General features: G+C 35.8%; 2 protein-coding genes across 3 annotated transcripts; both read left to right on the plus strand.

The window, feature by feature from the left end:
* Positions 1-5,700: 5,700 nt before the first annotated feature.
* On the plus strand, positions 5,701-8,116 carry LOC145009122 (NAC domain containing protein 50-like). Of its 2 annotated transcripts, none has more exons than XM_078967783.1 (4): positions 5,701-6,256; positions 6,726-7,003; positions 7,134-7,319; positions 7,479-8,116. In XM_078967783.1, exons 1-4 carry the CDS (start codon positions 6,223-6,225, stop codon positions 7,971-7,973), a joined length of 993 nt encoding a protein of 330 aa, XP_078823909.1. In that variant the 5' UTR covers positions 5,701-6,222; the 3' UTR covers positions 7,974-8,116. The 2 variants fall into 2 exon arrangements, with proteins under 2 accessions (XP_078823909.1, XP_078823908.1); XM_078967782.1 differs by having other exon boundaries at positions 5,701-6,210.
* Positions 8,117-11,813: 3,697 nt separating this feature from the next.
* Positions 11,814-14,189, plus strand: LOC145009172 (NAC domain-containing protein 53-like). The gene is made up of 5 exons (XM_078967850.1): positions 11,814-12,196; positions 12,395-12,672; positions 12,784-12,978; positions 13,076-13,550; positions 13,635-14,189. The coding sequence occupies exons 1-5, from the start codon at positions 12,016-12,018 to the stop codon at positions 13,997-13,999; spliced, it is 1,494 nt and encodes a 497-aa protein (XP_078823976.1). The 5' UTR covers positions 11,814-12,015; the 3' UTR covers positions 14,000-14,189.
* The last annotated feature ends 4,682 nt before the right edge of the window (positions 14,190-18,871 follow it).

Here is an 18,871-nt window from a genome sequence, read left to right on the forward strand (position 1 = left end):
ATGCATGTCTCATTCAGACGCCGTTCGAATGCCGGAATATCTTGGACTCGAATAAACCTGACGAATCCGAATTTCCTCCCATTCCGATTCAACTTCTTGGCTATATAGACATCCACAACAGTTTCGTACCTTTTGAAAGTTTGCCAAAGCGCTGTTTCATTCCAATCCAAGGGAAAGTTCTGAAAGTAGAACGAGACTGCCTTCCCGTTGATCTCAAATTCTCTGCCAAGCCGCAAGGAGCAAAGATGGACAACGTCTGGCAACGAGTACGCAAAAGGAAAAAGTATGGTAGAGAATTTTAGATCAACGGGAAGGCAGTCTCGTTCTACTTTCAGAACTTTCCCCTGGATTGGAATGAAACAGCGCTTTGGCAAACTTTCAAAAGGTACGGAACGGTTGTGGATGTCTATATAGCCAAGAAGTTGAATCGGAATGGGAGGAAATTCGGATTCGTCAGGTTTATTTGAGTCTTAGATATTCCGGCATTCGAACGGCGTCTGAATGAGATATGCATCGGTGCACAAAAGATTAATGTAAACGTAGCAAGGTTTGATAGGAGAAACCAGGAGACCCCTTTAATCAATCCCCACAATGCATGAAGAACTAAAGAAAGTCCAGGTATTAATCCTCATATGAACTCGAGATCCTTCACGGAGGTTGTAAAAGGAGTAAACTCTAGTAACGTATGCAGAGGGGATGCTTAAGGAACAAAACCAAAAGAGAGAACTATCAAGATGCTATCCTCAGAGAAATCGAGAGAATGCATGCACATCACCTTGGTGGGAGAGGTAGAAAGCTTCCAGGCTCTCATGAACGTGAAAGCCTTCCGGGAAGTAGAAGGATGTCCACAGATCCGGATGCGGTACTTGGGTGGTCTGAAAATGTTGCTGGAGTTTGACAACAGGAAAGATAAAGAAGATTTCTTGAGCAACGGAAAAAGAGATATGGCAGCCCTGGTTTAAAAGTCTCTCTAGTTGGCAAAGTGAATACAATTTTAATGAAAGGATAGCATCTATACTCATTCAAGGTGTCCCCCAACATGCTTGGTGTGAGGAAGCCTTCAACATAATAGCCAAAAACTAGGGAACAATGCTTATCCCTGAAGAATGTGCCACCGACTCGCCAAACTTGGCCTTTGGGAGAGTTGGAATAGTTACTTCCCATCCTGGCATTATAAGTACTTCAATTACAATCAATGTAGATGGAAGGCCCTATGTTATCAACATATTGGAAGATATCTTCGAATCCCTCAATCTCAGTCCGGTTCTTGCTTCCAACGATTTCAATTCAGGAATGGCATGGTGGAATGACGGGAGTGATGTTGTAAGTCTCGATGAAGGGAGTCCTGCCCGATCAGAGGATGGGTGTATATCGCCGGAGTTGTCACTGGAGATCCCCGTCCGGAACCAATCCTGGGAAGGCAGAGAGTCACATGTAAGGAGTTTTGTATCAATGCCCGAGGAGTCCCCTCGGTTATCCAAAATTGCCGACCGTTGGACGGATAATAATACTCCTAGAAGGGATAAATTAGATCACCCGCCAAACACGTCCCCTAATACAAAGATGTTGGGCCACAAGTCAAGCCAGACTCCATCATATCTGGAAGTAAATACTTCCCAGTCCAGGCCCAATAAATCTATTGACCTAAATCAGGCCCCTTCCCGATCTAACGTGCAAAATTATAGTGAATACTCTATGGAAAGAAGAACGTTCTCTGGTGTGCAAGGTGATATGATTCATCCCCCAAATTCTAACACGATATCATCTCCTCCCCCCTCCATGGAGCCCACCTGTGTAAATCTAGTCAATCAATATTCTCCCTTGGAAGACCATCAACCTTAGGCTTCGGAATCACTATCCTCCTCTACAGATAAGGAAGTGGCTAAAACAATCGAGGTTGGTGAGAAATTGGGATTCCAAGTTGGTAGCAGAACCGAGCAACTCAGGGGAATGATTAGCAAATGTGGAGTAACAATTTTGGAAGAATGAAGATACTATCCAACAACATCCGTGGAATTGGGTGTGAAATCAAATGGAGTTGGCTAAAGGAAGCTCGGATTCAGAACTGCGTATTTCTTGTGGGCCTACAGGAGACGAAGTCAACGGAGGTAAAAGGATGTCTAGATAAATATATTTGGGGCTCTTCCAATTTTCAGTGTGAAGTTGTCGATCCTCTAGGACTATCGGGTGGAATTGCCTCCTTATGGGACCCCAACCTTTTTGATGCAAAAGAAACAATAAAAGGTGTAGGGTTCGTAGCTATTAGAGGCCAGTGGCGCAGGGTGAGGAAAGAATGTTGTTTTATCAATGTATATGCCCCAAATGACCCCAATAAGAAGAAGGTCCTCTGGAACAACCTCTATGATCTAATCAATGCTGACTCAGAATGCCACTGGTTTGTCTTTGGGGATTTTAATGCGGTTCGTGCTCCAGAAGAAAGGATGGAATCGGTCTTCTGCCCAAATACTGCATTCTATTTCAATAAATTCATCCATTCCTTGGGTCTGATTGAAATAAAAATGGGAGGCCGCAGATTTACTTACTCGAGCGCATCTGGTGAGAAGCATAGCAAACAAGATAGGTATCTAGTTTCGCCTAATGTAATTGACTCCTGGCCACATTTAAATGTCCTCGCCATGCCCAGACTTCACTCGGATCATTGTGCCATCATTCTCACCTCAAATCAATTGGACTTTGGACCATGCCCATTCCGGTTTTTTAACTCATGGCTAAAAGAACCTGACTTTGAGAGTGTTCTCAAAAGAGGGTGGTCGCTTCGGCACGGTCCTGATACTAACCTGTACAACTCTCCTCTCTCTCTTGTGGCTGGAAAACTTAAGAATTTAAAGGAGTTTATTAAATCCTGGAGGAAAGAAATCATTGAAAGGGACCGGAAAAAGGTAATGGAGTTAGCCAATAAAATAAACGCTATAGACATCCAGGCAGAAAATGAACATATCAATGATGAACAATTGATGAGCCGACAAACTGCTTATCAAGAGATCAGGAAAATTGAAACCTTGCGCATTGAAGACATGAAACAAAAAGCCAGATCCAGATGGGCCTTAGAAGGGGATGAAAACAACAGATTTTTTCATGGTTTGATAAATAAGCATCACAGGTCGCAAAGGATAAATGGCCTTAAGGACAACGGGATTTGGATATGTGACCCTAAGGCGATAAAAGAGGTGGCAGTTAAGCATTTCTCTAGCAGATTCGAGGAACCAATCAAATCAAGACCGAAATTCATCTGGCCCAATTTCAAGAAACTACCATCTCATATGGCTGCATTCCTAGAGGAACCAATTAGGCTCGACGAAATCAAGGCGGCTGTCTCGGCTTGCGGTTCGGACAAGGCACCGGGCCCTGATGGCTTCACTTTCGCCATGTTAAAGAAACATTGGGAGGTGTTAGAGAGTGACTTCTACTTTGCAATTAAACATTTTGAATCTATTGGACAAATTGATAAAGGATGCAACCCTTCCTTTATTACGAATGAATTCCGCCATATTAGCTTAATTGGATGCCTATACAAGTCGATTGCAAAGATCTTGGGTGAACGGCTAAAGAAGGTGGTTCACCTTGTAGTAAGCCCAGTTCAGACTACATTCATCAAAAATAGAAATATACTTGACGGGCCTCTCATACTTAATGAGGTTATCACTTGGATCAAGAAGACAAAGAGGAAAGCGTTTACATTTAAGGTCGATTTCGAGAAGGCTTTTGATAGCCTTAGTTGGGAGTATTTAGATTCTGTGATGCAACAAATGGAGTTTGGGACCAAATTCAGAAGGTGGATTATTGGGTGCCTCTCTTCTGCAAGAGTTTCGGTGCTCATAAACGGATCCACAACAATAGAGTTTGGCATGGAGCGAGGGGTTAGACAAGGGGATCCTCTATCGCCATTTTTATTTATTATTGCAGCAGAGGGACTGAACATGGAAATGGAAACGGCAAAAGAAAAAGGATTGTTCCAGGGCATTAAACTACCGCGGGATGGGCCGGTTATATCACATTTCCAATACGCAGATGATGTTATTTTTATGGGTTCTTGGTCGATTGAGAATGCAAAAAATTTGATCAGAATCCTTAGATGCTTTAAACTATCATCTGGACTCAAGGTAAGCATGCTGAAAAGCAAGTTATTTGGTTTTGGGGTCCAAAATTGTGAACTGAATTTGGTGGCTAGAAGCTTCAATTGCTCTATTGGTACACTCCCCTTCATTTACCTAGGTCTCCCTGTGGGGGCATCTATGGCAAGATCTATACATTGGAATCCAATTGTAGAAAAATTCCAGGCGAAGTTATCAAAGTGGAAGGCAAATACTTTGTCGTTTGGTGGTCAATTAACGTTGTGTAACTGTGTTTTAAGTAGTCTTGGTTCTTTTTATTTTTCTCTATTCAAAGCTCCAGTTAAAGTTATTAAGTGCCTTGAGAGAATCAGAATGCGATTCTTCTAAGGAGGAGATATGGACTCAAAGAAGAAGGTATGGATTGCATGGGACAAAACACTTGCCGATATAGATAAAGGAGGTCTGGGGATTGGTAGTCTAAAGGCACAAAATTTAGCTTTAATGGGGAAGTGGTGGTGGAGATTCAAGGTTTCAAACAATGGTATGTGGGCTAAGGTGATTAAGTCCATTTATGGTCCGGACGGCGGTTTCCTCAGGCCCTCGGTTGCAAAAAGAAGGAGCGGATGTTGGGGAACAATAGCCAACATCCCTAAAGAATTGGGAAAGGAAAATGTACCCTTCCTGGAACACTTCAAGGAGGTTCCCAACAATGACGGTTCATCTAGATTGGGCTGGTCTCTAGATCCTTCTAGGACTTACACTGTTTCTTCCCTCAGGTGCTTTATAGATAGCTCATCCCTCCCGCAAAGTGATGGAAAATGGGTTTGGAATCCTTTAGTCCCGGGGAAAGTAAATATCTTAGCTTGGCGGATATGCCATGGGAAACTTCCAACCATGGACAACTTATTTCAAATTGGTATCAGCCAATCTAACATGTGCAGGCTCTGTAACGAGGCTACAAAAACTGAAGACCACATTTTTGTGGAATATCCATTCTCAAAAGGTGTTTGGCAGCAGGTGAATAAGTGGTGGCGGCTATTGGACTATCCTTTCAATTTGGTTGGTGATCTATTAAATTGCAAGGTGAATATGCAAGAGCATCAGAGGATATCCACAATCCATGAAACTATAATGTTGGTGTATCTATGGGCAATATGGAATCATCGAAACTTATTTCTGCATGATCCAAGTAAAGGTCAAAAATCCCATTCGGCGCTGGTTGTCGAAGTGAAATCTCTCACTCATTTATGGATAAATGATCGGAATCGGAAGGGGACTCTCAATTGGCTGGAGTGGTGCTGTGACCCAATTCTAGAATGCTATTGCAGGATTAAGTAGTCAAATTTCCTTTTATATACTTCTTATTATGTATGTGTTATCCATTGAACTCTCCCTTATGTTTTTTTGTACTTTCTAGCCCTTGGCTAGTTTTTATCTATGATATTGCCAGCTTGCGGTTCAAAAAAAAAAAAAAAGAAAAAAAAAGAAACCAAATTTAAAAAATATAATGACTAATTATGACCATGATCGTTTAATTTTTTTCATCTCTGTAGAAATAATGATAAGTTTGGGGAAAGTGATAGATCTGTAACAAAATCTTATCAAAAACCCCAAATTGAAGCAAAAGAAAAACTCACCAAGTAAGTAAAGAGCACCACTACCACACACATATATATTACATAATACATATTTGCTTAGCTTTTCTCTTCTAGCGTTTTCGATTTCCGTGTCCAGCAAGCATCCATTGATCGGAGGTTTCTTAACCCACGGGCAATTGATATCCGTCAGTTAACTGTGTCTCACTTCCTTCACCTACAATCTTGATTCTAATGGCTTGTTTTTAAGCTATTTTATCCTCTTTTCAATCCGAACAAAAGACACCCAGAAGTTCGATTTTCGTTATAGATCGAAAAATCAGATATGGGTCATGAACTGATCGGGGTAGCACCGCCGGCAGCGGCTGCGGCAACCCCAGCTCCACCACCGCCGACGTCGCTTGCACCTGGATTTCGGTTTCATCCCACAGATGAAGAGCTTGTGATGTACTATTTAAGGCGAAAGGCGTGTGGTAAGCCGTTCCGATTTCAGGCGGTGTCGGAAATCGACGTCTACAAATCCGAGCCATGGGAACTTGCCGGTATAAATCTCTATGAGGTTTTGGTGGGGGATTTCACTGATTTGTGGTTGGATATTATCTTTTGCTTTTGGTGTGATTGCTTTTTATCTATCAAATGTTGGATTTTATTCATCAAACCTTTATGCAAAATTTTGAGTAATTTACTTACAATTTCAATCATTTCTGCAATTACTCTTGACATTACGTTTTCAATTTCTTGTCAACCAATATGAACAGAATGAAAAAGATGCAAACTTACCCAGAAAACCCGGGGTACATTGATAAAGAAAAATGTCTTCTTTGCACTTCCCCCAAATTTTCGAGTTTTATTCTTCAAGATATAATTCTGCAAATCAGGGATTCATATCAAGTATCTAAAAAAAAATGCATAAATCTGATTCACTTCACTGTACTTGCCTATGGGTATTTCAATTACACATCACCAACTTCCTTGTACACTTGTTTGACTTTGACCTATATATTGAATATTGAAGAAATCCGTTGTTGATACTGTGTAATTTTCATGGATCTTTCAGACTTTTCACCATTGAAGACGCGAGATCTAGAATGGTACTTCTTTAGCCCTGTAGATAGAAAGTATGGCAACGGGTCACGGTTGAACCGTGCAACCGGAAAAGGTTACTGGAAAGCAACCGGAAAAGATCGATCAGTTCGCCATAAATCAGAGACAATCGGGATGAAGAAGACACTCGTCTTCCATAGTGGGCGGGCCCCAGATGGCAAGAGAACCAATTGGGTCATGCATGAATACCGGCTCTTGGATCAAGAATTGTTGCGTGCAGGAGTAGCACAGGTTTGAAGAATTCATTAATGATCATTTCACTACATATCTATATCTATATCTATATCTGTATTGTGTGATGTGAATTGTGAATATGTCCATTTTAAAGATTTTTGATATGATTATTGTTGTGGGGGAGAAGGATTCGTTTGTGTTATGCAGGATTTTTCAAAAGAGCGGGTTGGGCCCACCGAATGGGGACCGTTATGCACCGTTTCTTGAGGAGGAATGGACCGATGATGCCGCTCTCATGGTTCCCGGTGGTGAAGCCGATGATGATTTGGCCAATGGCGATGAGACACGTGTCCATGGAAACGACATCGTACATGTATAGTTTTGTTCGTTGACTTGTAAATTTGATATCAAGAGTCTAGGATTTTTGAATGTTGGTTGTTACTGTCCGATATCAGCTAGACACAGTCTCATCTGTCAGTCTGTATGTATATATTTAACGGAAGTGCCCGACGGTTGTTTTGTTTTTTTGCAGGAAGATTCTGCGAAAAAGATTGTTGATGAAATGGAGGAGCCTCAAACAATTCCATTTGTTTGCAAAAGGGAAAGATCTGAAGATTGTCCTTTGGATTGTGAACCTGAACTTGAAACATTCTCTTTGTTCCACAACAAGAGATCAAAGGCATGTGATCCGAACTCAAGCAATGCAAATGGTTCAGAAGATTCAACCACAACAAGTCAAGATCCAAGAAGAGCTCTGTTGGAGTTTCCTCTGCTCGAGTCGATTGAAGCAAAACAATGTCACCAGCCAACAACTCTGCCATCTTTTGACGCTTCTACCCTTGAGAAATCTGTGCCTCCAGGGTATCTAAAGTTCATAAACAACTTGGAGAATGAGATTCTTAATGTTTCAATGGAGAAAGAGACTTTGAAGATTGAAGTGATGCGAGCCCAAGCCATGATCAACATTCTTCAGTCACGAATTGAGGTTTTGAGCAAGGAGAATGATGGGTTCAGGACTAGTGGCTAGGTACCTTTTTTGTTTATTGTAACATGTAGCGTTTTCATGGTTTTGTAACTTGTTATGTTGAACAACTGTTGGCATGGCTATTGATAATGGCGTGTGTCTGTGAGTCTAAGTCTACTAATAAAGTTCTGTGTTTGAGACTGGTATCATTGTGTTTGGTTTTTTCTTTCTTCTGGTTTGAAGGTTCAGTTTTGAAACTTGTTTATTGGAGAAGATGATGCTCTACTGTTTTGTTTCATTTAATGGTTCAGCAAAATTTGTCAATTAAAGTAGTTTCACGAAGTCTAAGTGAAGATCGTTGGCTGAATTAGAGCTTATTGGAAGGATAATTGAAGATTATAGGTTGAAATCCTTGAGAAAACGGTAGGTATCAAATCCACTTCATCTTCTTCATTTGCAAATTTAGGGTTTTGGGGTTTTGATCCACATCTGAATTTCCTTGATTGAATTGATGTTTTAATGAAGTCTCTAGCTAGTTATAATCATTAGATCATCTTCGTCACTGCATTTCCATTCCACGCTTAGTTTGGATGTTGTTTTGGAGCTTCAAAGCTCCAACAATGGGGAAATTGGAATTTGGAATTATTCATATGAAATTGATACTTGAATTAGCATTAGTTTTACTGTTTGAGTTCCTAGACTCTTTTCTTTATCTAATGAAACTATCATTTATAGACATAATCATTTATGGAGTAGTTTGAGAATTTCAACTTGCTTGAGAGTTTTAATGGAGTTATAGGTTGTTCTATGACTTGTTGTAACATGTGGTCTGTTGGAACTTCATAAAAACACAATATATCTAGCTTGCAAGGCCTATTTGATTCATGTGGGATGATGATTTAAGTTTGACTTGAGGATTTTAATAAAAAAAAAAAAGATCATATGTAATAATTGTTTTTAAAGATTTGGAAGAAGTATTTAGATGTTAATATTCATTTAGGACCTTTAGAAATGGACCGGACTAGTTTGGGATTGAATGGACCAACTAACATCTAAAATATAAAAAATAGTTTTGTAAAATATTTTGCATGTTTGCCTTTGTAATTGGATTATTGTCATCATCCAATTCCATTCAAAATTTCAATTTTTGGCTTATTCAGTGGACTCCTAACTTTACTATTAGAAATGTACTTTGGTTGAAAAATTAGTGAATCGGTTGTTGAAATATTAGCTTTTGGATATTTAAAGAACTTGTAAATTTAGAGTTAATTGCATGCAAATTTTATGTATGTTAACTATTGCTTTTGATTCCATTGTTTTACACGTAGGACCTGACCAATTTAAAGATGTTAATTATTTAACCATTTACGACCTAATTTCTGCAACAATTATTATAAAAGTTTAAATATTATAAAAAATATAACCAAAACAATTCTAGTCTAATGAGGGGTTTTTCATACTTGTATCAAAGTTTTGGTTTAAGTGTACTGGGTACTTAGAATAGTGTTTATATTTAAACGTTAAGGTGAAGTGGGTGATGAAGATTCATAGTTAAATATGAAGAAAAAGACAAATCAAGCTAAGCCATTACTCACTTTCTAAGATTTTCACAAAAATTAGCTACTCGATAAAAATAGCCATGATTTTCAAATTTGGCTATCTGTGACAATTTGTTATCTACGAAAAAAACAGGTCCCAAAATTTGTAACATCCGGTTATCAAATATTTCCATTGTAGCCACATTTGGTCCCATGTGGTTGAGTTTCACATATCATCTCGTACGTTGGGTGTACATGTAGGTACGCCCAACGTACTCGTGTGATCAGATCGCGAAAGTCATGCTAGTACGCTGGGCGTAGGTGTGGTACGCCTGACGTACTAGCTCAGCCTGAAAACCCTAATTTTAAGGGTTTGCTCCCCTATTTAATCCACCTTATGCCTCCCTTGGACATCCTCTATTAGCCACCTTCCTTAAAAAACCCTAATCTCGAGTCTAAGCCATTGTTTGTGAGAGTTTGGAGCTTATTAGTGATTTTGGTGCCTATTTGTTAAGGAAAGAAGGTTATTGAAGAAGGAGGTGTTGCTTGCAAGTTTGGAGATCCAGAAACTACTCCTCCTTGTGCATCTTTTTAAGATATAAAGTCTATACCTTGATGTGTTTCCTTTTTGATCTCCATAGATGAGTTTTATGAGCTTTTTGTCTCAAAGTTTGGACCTTTATGAGTTTGGGGCACTCCAAAGCATATTAGTTGGTTTTTCATGCTTGTTAGGTCTTGTAGATTCATAAAAATGGTTGCTTGATGGTCCCTTTCTAGCCATGCATTCACCTATGGTTTTCCGCATATGTTGCTATGTTATGCTTTTGACTGTTTTGATATAAGTATCGTATGTTTTGAATGAAATTAAAAACAAAAATTTTATTTGTATTTTTGGGATGTTACAAAACCAGATTTGAGAAAAAAAAAATCAACTAATTTTATTTGCATATGCTATCTGTTCAAATCCATATTTTAATATGAGAACATCGTAAGACAATAAGTAATTAGGTTCCACATAAAGAACGAAGATTTTTGTAATTCAATATATATTTACCTTTGAGTCTTATACAAAAAAATATGTGCTTTAATACATTACAAAATAAAATAACATAAGTTTGATTCAAGAATGTTTGGATAAGATGAAAAGAGTGATAAGCATCAAATAACCTCTTATATAATGTTGTGTAATAACGACTATTAGAACGATGAAAAGAGTGATAAGCATCAAATAACCTCTTATATAATGTTGTGTAATAACGAACTTTGTGTGTTTAACTAAAAATTTGATCTTATTTTTTAATGTTAACATATGGAAATCATATATACATATAAAACTGAGCCATATTACAGATAATTATTATATTAAATAAATAGTGTTGATATTAAGACAAAAACTTTAGTATATGTTTTAGAATAGAAAAAAAAAGTTAAACTTATCATAATCTCATTATTGTATTCAATTATTATTCAATTATATGTAAGCTAGTCATAGTTGTATTCAATTATTATTCAATTGTATGTAAGCTACACATTAGTCATAAGAACCACCATACTTTTAGCTGATTTATCATATGGACGTGTTTAACAAGAGTTAACTATCCTGATGTGAATGAATAGGTCGAATAAACCTTTGTTCTTCTAATTTCTTCAACCTCAAATGCATTTAAGAAACAAGTTTTTGTAGCTTGTGGATTTAGTTCTTCGCCTATACATTTAAACCCAAATATAATATAGTTGATTTTTTTTTATTCATTTACACTTCCTACCTAAACATTTAAATACAAATCCTAAAACTATGGCATCCCAAAAAAATTCTACCAGGGTTCTTGTGAGTTTGAATCGTAAATAATGAAGCTTCAAAATTACAGTAAAACCTTTAGATTTCACCATTTCACATCAACCTCCTTCTATAGATTGATACATATGATATGAAGAGATCACTAAAACAAGATAAGAGATGTTCAATTATGTTATACATAACAAATCCGTTATTTAAAGTGGTTTGGGGATGCCACCCAAACGAGCTGGTATAAAATATTTGCAAGCAACATATGCACATTACCACATTTCTAAATCTCTCAAAAGATTCAAAGAAAATCTTGAACTTCTTAAATTAACCATTATTAGCAGCTTCCTTCTATCATTGTGGTCATCAAGAACATAAAATTAAAAATCACATGATTAGGACTTTAAATTGTTGATTGTTCCTTCTATTTGCAAAAAAATAATAATAAATAAAAAATTAAAAAAAAAAAAAAAAAAAAACACATGATTAGCCTTAATCCAAACTTCATGAGTCGACTCATATGACCGTGTGAGTCAAGCGAGAGACGTGTGAGTTGTGACTGCACCAAACCCATTTCTTCCCGCAAACACCAAACATATAAGAACACGGCGATGAGATTTTTGACAAAGTAAAAAATTTCGTTTTTCCCAAATGGAGCTCCTTCAATGGCGAAACCCGCACTGAAACCAGTAATCAAGACTTCTCTTGTTATCTATATTTCGTTCAAAAGCTCGATTTTCTCTCTCTAAATTACAACCAAGAACCCTAGCATCATTCATATATGGCATTATCGATTGATTCCACACCAGTAGCATCTTCACTCGCTCCTGGGTTTAGGTTTCATCCAACAGATGAGGAACTCGTACGGTACTATCTCAGGCGCAAGATTTGCGGTAAACCCTTCCGATTTGATGCGATTTCTGACGTTGATGTCTACAAAGTCGAGCCATGGGATCTTCCAGGTCAATCCGCTCTTCCCTCTTCTATAGTTCATTCTAATTTAGGGTTATATAACAGATCAGTCATATACACTTACACTGCTGTATGTTTTGTACTCTACGGATCGTGTTACGAAATTGACCTTTATGATTGTTGTGGGGTTTAAGCTTTTAAGAGTCTAACTTATCTGTTTGTGTAATTTGGTCGATTTTGGGGTATAGATTTGTCCAAACTGAAGAGCAGAGACCTGGAATGGTACTTTTTCAGTGCCCTCGACAAGAAATATGGGAATGGATCGAGGACAAATCGAGCCACTGAAAAGGGCTACTGGAAGACTACTGGGAAAGACCGAGTGGTTCACCATAGGTCGCAACAGGTAGGGATGAAGAAAACTCTGGTGTATCACAGTGGTCGTGCTCCAAAAGGTGAGAGGACAAATTGGGTTATGCATGAATACAGACTCATCGATCAGGAGCTGGAAAAGGCTGGAATTATACAGGTGACTATAATTTTGTGATTCTTATAGCTTTGTTATAATATAATCTGCATGTTCTTCAGTTTTCCTTCATATGATTCTGTCATGGTGATGGTGTCTTTTGTGTTTTTGCAGGATGCATTTGTCCTCTGTAGGATCTTCAGGAAGAGTGGCTCTGGACCCAAGAATGGTGAAAAATATGGGGCACCATTTATTGAGGAGGAATGGGAAGATGAAGATGAGTCTGTAGTTGTTCCCAAACAGGAAGATTGTACTCAGGATTTGCCTGTTGATGAGGATTCGTATCTAGATGCTAATGATATTGAGCAGGTTTGTAATTTTTATGAAGAACATTTTGATTCATTTTGCTTATATCACATGATCACATCATACATGACACTTCAATATTTGTTTCATTTGCTTTCAGATTCTCAACACAGACATGCCAGTGGAAGATGTTCCTCTCCCATTAAACTTCTATCAGGATGAGAACAATAATAACATCAGCAATTCTGATCAACCCACAGCTGATGATGAATCCAACAAGTCATTTGATCCATCTTTGCAAACTGTGTTCCATGAACATGTTGAAGAACAAAGCAATCCCATGAATTTTGACATTGATTACTTGCTTGATCAACCATATTTTGATGCTACTTCTGATTTCCCACTTGATGAAACCTTATTCTTTGAAGCAAATGACCTCAAAGATGATGTCAACACCGATTCCGGCCTCGACATACTCGATGAATACATGTCATTCTATAATTCCGATCTCGACAACTTAAAGGACAACATTGCCCTCGAGTCATCTTCAGTTCTCAAGGGAACCCATCAAGAACAGAACAATGATAAGGATATCGCCTCCTCTTCAAAGAAAGAGCATGCAGATCAAGAAACAGGTAAAAGGGTATTTATGTAATCTTTTTAACTGGTTTTTGTTCTTTAGCGCATCAAAATCAAATCTTTTAATTGTTGGTATACAGATATTGCATACCCGTTTCTCAAAAAGGCAAGTTACATGCTGGAGAATATTTCTGCTCCACCTGCATTTGCTTCTGAGTTTCCTGCAAAATACATGGCTTCTGGTTCTCGTGGTCAAAGCTCGGTCAACGTCACTTCTGGAATGATCCACATCAGCAATGTTTCATTTGGTGGTGGTGCAATGGACTTTTCATTGGGGAAGAACACTCAGCTCAACATTGTTGTCTCATTTGGGGACATGAACACTGGGAAGGTGAATTCGGGTGGGTCCCGCAGTTGGTTTTACTGTGTGTTTCTGTGGATTCTGGTGGCTTCTTTGAGCTTCAAGATTGGGAGTCTTGTATGTCCCAGGTCATTTATGAGATAAATCACCACTCTATTTATATATACTTTTCTGACCTATATATATATAATATACTTTATTTGTTTAGCTTAAAAAAGAATAAGTATTGTGGAATTGTGACACTCCAATTACTTTGTTGAGAACATTAGAATTATGTTGGGGGTTTAAGATGTTATACGAATATAGATGAATGAACTTTGTTTGTTTTTGTTTATTTTTGTTGTTGTAATCCATGATGTTTTAGTACCTTTGGTGTATAAGAACAAACTTTGTTTGTTCTTGTACATAATGGATTACATGAGAATTATTTAGTATAAGGTCAGATACATCCACTAACACTTTTTCTTGTATACCTTAAAACTTAAGATAACTAATACACCGAAAGTAGGTAAACAATTTCCCTTTTGCTTAATAAAGTAACAATCTATTTTGTAGGTTAATGATTTGGGATGGTTTTTTTTTTTTTTTTTTTTTTTTTTTTTTTTTTTTTTGTTAAATATTATAATTTAAATTCACTATAAGTTCAATACATATCGATTGAAGACAAATTAATCGAAGACAATCGGTGTTTGAGATTTTATTTTGAAGTTAAAAAAGACTTTTATCTACAAAGACTTATTGACTTATGAATGTAGCATAATTTTTTTTTTTTAAAATAACCATAAAAAGACTTATGACTTACAAAGGTAGAATAAGAAGTTTTTAAAAAAGTGTTTGAATTAGTTTTTTAGTGGTAAAAGTCAAAAGTTAAAAAGTATGTGACTTAAAATTGTTTTTGCCAACCAATGGATTAATATAGTTCAATACATATTGATGGAAGACAAACGGACAACAAGCTATACTGCTAGTCATTTCTGGATGACAAAATTAATTCTTTTGAAAACATATGTGAATCTAGGAGATATGACATTAGAATGTATGATTCGTTGGACTTTGTTGAGGAGCTCTATGACCTCTGGTGCGAGAAAACTAAATGTATCGAATGCAAAATGTATAAACACATGTTGATTTTCTATACATGCATTCTCATGCTTGACCACTTTGTACGCAATGGTTTTCAAAGCAGCATGCCCAACTGTGAAACTTCCGCTCCTCAAATCGATGAGAGGAGAGACCCCAATAAGATCCACACACGCGTGCTTCCCTCCTACTCATCCAAAGACCAAAATGTCAGCCGATCTAAGTGTGGATATTCCATCCTGCGGGTCTAATTGTTTTTTTTAATCTTAATAAATTATAAGTCATTTCAAAAAGTCATAAATTATTATTTCTTAATTTTTTTTCAAAGGGTAAATAAAAAGTTGTTTTAAAAGTTCTTATTAGGTATCCAAACACTTTTTTTAGCTTATTGAATTTTCAAGAAGTCACAAATTATTATTTCTTAATTTTTTTTTCAAAGGGTAAACAAAAAGTTGTTTTAAAAGTTCTTATTAGACATCCAAACACTTTTTTTAGCTTATTGAATTTTCAAGAAGTCGATAAATTAAAAAGTTATTTTTAAATGAACACTCAAACACCATCTAGAAGCTTGTTTGAAATAGAATAATTAAATAAAGGTTAATGTTTAGAAGCTTGATTGAAATAGAATAACTGAATAAAGATTAATGATTTAGAAGCTTGTTTGAACTAGAATAATTGAATAAAGGTTAATGTTTAGAAGCATGGTTGAAATAGAATAATTGAATAAAGATTAATGATTTAGAAGCTTGTTTGAACTAGAATAATTGAATAAAGGTTAATGATTTAGAATCTTGTATAAACTAGAATAATTTCACATATATGTATTTGATAGAGATCAAGTATTGGAGTAATTCACACTTAGAGATTACTTCATTGATTACATAATAAATAATTCTAAGATGATAATATCTTATGTCCATAAAATGGAGATACTTAAGATTCTTGAGTCACATTGTTAATATTTTGGGGTTCTCCAACAATGTTAATATTTGATAGTTATAATGGAATATCATATGTGTCATGATGAGTGGGCAAAGTCTATGTAGTTTATATTTATGTATTCTTTCTCACTTGTAGCTATGGTAGAAACGAAATTGATGGGCTATATTTATGTGTTCTTTTTGACATATGGCTATGGTAGAAGTGATATTCATGGGTCTCGATGATTTCGAGCGTGTTCGACAAAATTATCTGGTATCCGGTAGCTTGTAGCGGTTAGCGGGTAACTTGTAACTTGTAGAGTTTTATTAAACGCTACATGAAGTAGCATTTGGATTTGGAGCGTTTCGTTTAAACTAAACGCTGCTTGTAGTGCCGAACAAAACTTTCTGTTCAAAACGGAGCGTTTTGTCAAACGCTAGAAGCTAGAAGCTCTCAAACGCTTTGTGCCGAATACGCCCTTCATGTATGACATACCCTATGGTGACTTTGGATCAATGGTATATTATCATACTAATAATTATAAATGATGTTATATAATTGTTGTGTCATTTGCAAGTGAGCCTATGGAGATATGTCCGCTAGCACAACATGTTGGTATCATTAATGATGATGCATGAACCTACTAGGTTGCATAGGAAATACAACATAAGTTCCAAACGAGCAAGGACAATCTTATCAGGGATTTATTTATTAATTAAGTGTTTATCCAACTAATTCAAGAATCTTAACCCCTTAAATATTTAGGTTTCCAAATATTTGGTTATGTATTTGGATTTCGGGAAACCATTTTGAGATTAGAAAGGAATTTACTTTGACACACAAACTATTCAAGTCCTACTAAAAGGAAATTAGTCGTCGAAAAGAAAACTCTATGCCAAATAAAAACTATTCACTATACCTCCGCAATAGTCGTCCGTTGCATCATGTGGGTACCTCATTATGTGTGTGTGTGTTTCTCTCTCTCTCTTTCTATATATATATATATATATATATATATATATATATATATATATATATATATATAATATTAAGTTTTATCTAAATCTATATCTTCAAATTCAAATCTCTGTCTATATTAAAAAAGAAACTTGATCACATCACCTCAACAATCAGGGTCATTCATTGTGTTTCCTTGATTAATTTCAACCATTGAATCATTTTGATGATGTCATCATAAAATAAAACAAATATTAATTAAAAGTTGACTACATTTGGAAAGTTGAAAACTTATTAACGGTGACTGAAATTTTTAATTAGAATGTATTGAAGCGAAATAAATATCAACATACCTGTCAAAACATAAATATTGCTCATTCCTTTTTAAAATCAAGTAATTTGTATGTACCTTTCATAATTATAGAATTTGAAATCAAAAAATTCAAAATAATATGATATGAATCATAGTATTAATGTCTTCATATCCTTTCCAAAATCGTTGTTCAAAATTATTTATAAGTATAATCTCGTTCAATTGTTATCATAATTTTGTGAAATCTAGACTTTGCAGTATCACGTTCGAATACCAGCTTCATAAGGTAAGCATATTTTTTTTTATTTACTGATTAATTTCTTACATCTGAATATACTTTATGTGTTTAGTATATATATCAATGGCTTATTAGTGCGATTTTGATAAACGGACTTTCTATTCTCTCTCTCTCTCTCTCTCTCTCTCTCTCTCTCTTTGTGTGTGTTTATGTATGTGTGTGTGTGTTTGGATTAGATTCTATATTTGGACTGGATGAAGTAAAATTCAGTTTAATTAGTTATGTGTTAATTGGATTGGATTATGTGTTTGGATTAGATGAAAAAATAAATAAAGAAAAGTAAAAATAGAGTACCTTCCCAAAGGGTTTAATGTCTACATATGTTATTTCTTCAAAATGACTTATTTAGGCTTGCTGTAAAAACTACTTTTAATTGGAATGATTATATTCTTTAATATATGTGTGTGTGTCTGTGTATGTCAATCAGTATATGCATTTTTGTCCAAAGGTGAAAAAAATGAAAATGTAATTTTGATATTGCTGTATTATACACTTGTTGTAAAATGACATATTTACCCTTGATGTGTGTGTCTGTTTGTGTTTCAATGTGTGTGTGTGTGTGTTTGGATTGGATTACGTGTTTGTAATTGATGATGTGAAATTCACTTTAATTAGTTATGTGTTTGGATTTGATTCTGTGTTTGGATCAGATGAAAATAGAAATAAATAAAAGTAAAGGTAGAGCACCTTCTCGAAAAGTTTAGTGTCTACATATATTATTTCTTCAAAATTACCCATTTACCCTTACAATAAAAACTACTTTTTTGGGAATGATTCATATATTTCTTTAATATATGTTTGTGTATGTGTATCCCAATCAACATATGCTTTTTTGTCTAAAGGTAAAAAAAAATGCTATGTACTTTTGATATTGCCTTATTATACATACTTGCTGTAAAATGATTTGTTTACACTTTACATCAAAATGATAATGCATGTGTTCTCATCCTCCTCTGTATGACAAAGCTCAAAACTTGGGGTAGTAAGAATATTTTTTATTATAAATGTCAATGTCATTACATTAATATTTTATTTTTAAGATAAATTAATTTATAATTTCAATTGTTATTTTCAGTTCATCCTCAAGTAAGTAACTGTTTGTTGGGTCGAAATTGCATATTAATGATGATATGTCTCACATTTCAAAATCAAAAAAGTGTATGTCTTTTATCACTAATTAATAGCTTAATGTTTGTTTTTCCTTATTCTTAATCATTAATTATTTATGTTGTTTAACTTCTTCATTTTTTTCTTCTTATATGTAGTATTGCTGATATGGATTTGAAGGTTGAGTCTTCCATTATTACTACATAGCTTAACACTGGTACTGTTGTAGCCAAGGCAGATGATTACTACCTCCGTTTTCCAATCAAGAACATTAATGATATTCCACATTACAATGAAGTGTACTTAACAATATTAATATTTTCCATTAATTTTATAAATT

This window comes from Lactuca saligna, chromosome 8, assembly GCF_052625555.1.
Source record: "Lactuca saligna cultivar CGN05327 chromosome 8, ASM5262555v1, whole genome shotgun sequence".
NCBI lineage: Eukaryota > Viridiplantae > Streptophyta > Magnoliopsida > Asterales > Asteraceae > Lactuca > Lactuca saligna.

Excerpts from the sequence above, each read along its gene's own strand:
- LOC145009122 (XM_078967782.1), top strand. The coding sequence starts at position 5,994 with ATGGGTCATGAACTGATCGGGGTAGCACCGCCGGCAGCGGCTGCGGCA. Across the intron at positions 6,211-6,725 it reads CGAGCCATGGGAACTTGCCG|ACTTTTCACCATTGAAGACG; the intron begins GTATAAATCTCT and ends TGGATCTTTCAG. Across the intron at positions 7,320-7,478 it reads ATGGAAACGACATCGTACAT|GAAGATTCTGCGAAAAAGAT; the intron begins GTATAGTTTTGT and ends GTTTTTTTGCAG.
- LOC145009172 (XM_078967850.1), top strand. The coding sequence starts at position 12,016 with ATGGCATTATCGATTGATTCCACACCAGTAGCATCTTCACTCGCTCCT. Across the intron at positions 12,979-13,075 it reads ATGCTAATGATATTGAGCAG|ATTCTCAACACAGACATGCC; the intron begins GTTTGTAATTTT and ends ATTTGCTTTCAG. Across the intron at positions 13,551-13,634 it reads GCATGCAGATCAAGAAACAG|ATATTGCATACCCGTTTCTC; the intron begins GTAAAAGGGTAT and ends GTTGGTATACAG.